Raw genomic sequence first — 3,336 nt, forward strand, 5'->3', positions numbered from 1 at the left:
CCCCCCCCCCCCCCCCCCCCCCCCCAGCTTGCTGACTTGACAAGGTGTTGGTAGAGAGAACAAAAGATTTAACAGCACATCATGCTGCTGTATTTGCCCTTTTGTTTACATTTTATTTTAGCACTACTTATTGACATTTTGATGATAAGTGCAGTACACCGTTTCTTTTAAGTTCAGTCATTTCATGCAACAGCAGTTGTGGAAGTTAGCGGTTTAAAGCAACAAGAACTTATAGGAACATTTTTAAGACTTGATGATTAAATTGCTTTTGAAAACAGAAAAAAAAGCTCAGCAAAACGGAAGCTACTGTGTGAGTGATTCCAATGAGCCTGAGCAGCCTTCAGCTTCCTCCGTTCCTTTCCTCGCCTCTCCCCTGTCTCATGTCTTAGTCTAGGTCTGTCTGGAAGTAGGCTCTCACTGTCTTTGTCGTCGTTCATGTACGTCGTGCTGTGCTGAATGTTCTGAATAGCTCTCGTTCTTTATGCTAACGAGCCTAACCTCGGTGCACTTCCATCACCAATTGGATTAATCCAGCAATATGTTGCACAAAGCACTGACTGAAACAATGGCATGGATGTATTTGCTCTGTAATGGATTCAGGTGCTGCATAGTTGTGATGTCGTGGACGAGGAATAACCCTTTATAGACTTTTACATAGAATGAGATTCAGAAAAAGAGGCTGACTACCAACATTGTGTTTTGTCAGCTGGGATCAGAGATGTATTTGGTGTTAATCCCCTCCCTGGCTATTAAAAAGGGATATTTTTTACTGGCAGGAAGCAGGTGTTAGGCCACTTGGAGTGGGGATACACCCCTGCTGGGCCTCTGGATTTCATTGTGATATAGAGAGTGGGTTTAAAGGCGGACACCCATTGGGCTAAATGAGAAGTGTCACCTTTCATTAAACCGTAGCGAGTTATTTCAACCTCAGGGTTGTCCTGCTAGAGTTCTGAATAAGACAGCATCCTTATCCATTAATCTCAGTCGTTTGATCACACACAATAGTGGCTGTTCTGTTCCAGAATCCACTGCTCACTGACTATTTTTAGTACAAATGATTGTTCAATAAAAACTCTAAACTCTAAAATACATTTGATTTTTGTGATTCTAGTTTTGCACTGACTGAGGTCTGGCTGGTATTTATTAGCACCTGTAACACTTTAAATTATTGTTCTCAGAAACCTTAAAGCTCCATTCTGAAAGAATTTTAGTTTTACTATTTTGAGTATTTTGTGAGCGTTGTGTGAGGCAGTTTATTTTTGTTTGTTTGGATTACAAGTTCCGAAGAAAACTATGATGTGATGAAGTGTGATCTGGTTATTTCAGCTTCTTTGCTGCTAGCTTTGATATTGATTGCATTGGAAACCAGGAACAATCCATTGAAATTGAATTGTCCTCTGTTTCTACTTCCCCCTCACTCAGAGTGCTCACGTGCCGATGATCGATGCCCTCATGATGGCCTACACAGTGGAGATGATCAGCATTGAGAAAGTGGTGGCTTCTGTCAAGCGCTTCTCTACCTTCAGTGCCTCCAAGGAGCTGCCCTTTGACCTGGAGGACGCCATGGTCTTCTGGATCAACAAGGTTGGAGCGCGCAGACACACACACACACACACACACACACACAGCACAGACATAAGCAGTGCATATGTGTGAATGAGCATTAGATTAGGTCCTGTTTCTTTGCCAGCCTCTGCCTGAATGTGTGTGAGAATGAGTAAATGTTGGCATGCAGTGAAAGCGCTTTTAGTGGTTGGAGGACTAAGGAGATATATAACTGGCATTTATATGGCGACTTAAGCCGCCATATAAATGCCAGTTCATTGATCATATTTAAAAACTTTTCACATCAACAGCGTTCCATACATCTTGCAGTCCAGCCTCTTTACTCCGTAGTTGTCAATCTGATTATGACCCTTGGCTGTCGCTCTGCACCATGCGGTATGAATAATCAGTTTCACGCTGACATTATAGGCGACAGTGGCCCTCTTGTTTTCTGGAGGCCTGCATGTCACTGGCGCTCAGAGACGGATAGCAGTGTGGATGTGGTGCACACACAAGAGGCTCATGTTGCACTTATCTTTCAATGAGTTGAAAGCCGTGACGCAGTGTGTCCGTTAATCAACATGATGTCCCACACCGTCACTGTCCGTTTGTGACAGTTTTTATTCCCATGTGGGAGAATAAAAGATCATCATTGACCTGTGTTTTTTTTTTTTTTTTTTTTTTTTTGACTACACGTAAACACACTGTCATTATTTCTACTGCAGGTGAACACAAAGATGAGGGAGATTACAGAAAGGGAGCACAAAGTCAAGCACCCCCCGCTGGAGTCCCCCAGCCACCAAAAGGTAAAGCCACTCACAGCATCTTCCAGTGTCTTCTTCTCCAGGAGAGAGAGAACCTAAAATACCAGAGCTAAAGTGACCAACACATTTCTAACAGTAGCTTTATCTGTCTGGCCTTTTGGAACTTTTAGAAGTAACTTTTCTAACATTGTATAACCAAGTAACAGTTATTTCATTGGTCTTCATCCAGGTGTCATTGCTGCAAAAACTTAGTTCAAGACAAGATCCTTAGATGTGATGGAAGGAATGTTTCTCCCTGATGGCAGCTGTTGTGACCTTGCTCTCCTGTTCCGATCGGACCCTTTTGTCTCCTCTGACCTGTTGATCTCTCTGCTCCTCTTCCTCATCTGTCTCTCTCTCCCTCTCCTCTCTTATCCCTGCAAACTGGATAGTCTCCCTCCAAATGGTATTGGAAGCTAGTCCCTGTAAGTTGGATGCCAGCCCCGCCCCCCCCCCCCCCCCAATAACCCCATTTTCTTTCCTCTCTCCCCCCTTTGCACGCGTAGCCCTGTGTTGATGTCACACACTCCACCATGGCTCATTCAAGCTCATTCTGTGCTGCTTGTAGCCAGTGTCGGTCAGCAAGGGGGAGAACGCTGACGGTTCTTTCTTTTGTTTCTTCTTTTTCGTTCCCTCGTGGCAAACATGTCACCCAGGTGTAAGGTTCCTCTGACCTATTTGTGAAGTGATCAAGAGATATTCCTTTAGCTACGCGATGTGTGCTGCCTCATTTCAAGCTCCAGTACGCCATGTGGATCTGCTGTGTGTTTTTTTTGCTTGCCCAGTGAGAATAAGAGGACATCCATGCCTCCACCTCTCCTTTTTGCTTTGCAGTCCCATCCCTGGCCACTTCCTCTCACTGATCTGCTTTGTCATTCCCCCTCCGGTCTCTGTCTCTTCTGCTCTCACACACGGTCTCCTCTGACATTATCTCTGCTCTCGTGTGTGTGTGTGTGTGTGTGTGTGTGTGTGTGTGTGTGTGTGTGTG

The 3,336-nt window shown here is 44.6% G+C and overlaps 1 protein-coding gene across 3 annotated transcripts in view; it reads left to right on the forward strand.

The window, feature by feature from the left end:
* camsap1b (calmodulin regulated spectrin-associated protein 1b) overlaps positions 1-3,336 on the forward strand; it is a 21,055-nt gene that overhangs the window by 7,388 nt on the left and 10,331 nt on the right. For 2 of the 3 annotated variants that reach the window (XM_031849325.1, XM_031849327.1), the window contains exons 4-6: positions 1,423-1,584; positions 2,271-2,351; positions 2,741-2,773. In XM_031849325.1, coding sequence (XP_031705185.1) covers positions 1,423-1,584; positions 2,271-2,351; positions 2,741-2,773 — 276 coding nt within the window. The remainder of the gene's footprint in view (positions 1-1,422; positions 1,585-2,270; positions 2,352-2,740; positions 2,774-3,336) is intronic. The other variant, XM_031849326.1, reaches the window with a different exon arrangement.

Source organism: Anarrhichthys ocellatus, unplaced genomic scaffold (assembly GCF_004355925.1).
Source record: "Anarrhichthys ocellatus isolate YVR2014 unplaced genomic scaffold, GSC_Weel_1.0 scaffold9, whole genome shotgun sequence".
Classification (NCBI taxonomy): Eukaryota; Metazoa; Chordata; class Actinopteri; order Perciformes; family Anarhichadidae; genus Anarrhichthys; species Anarrhichthys ocellatus.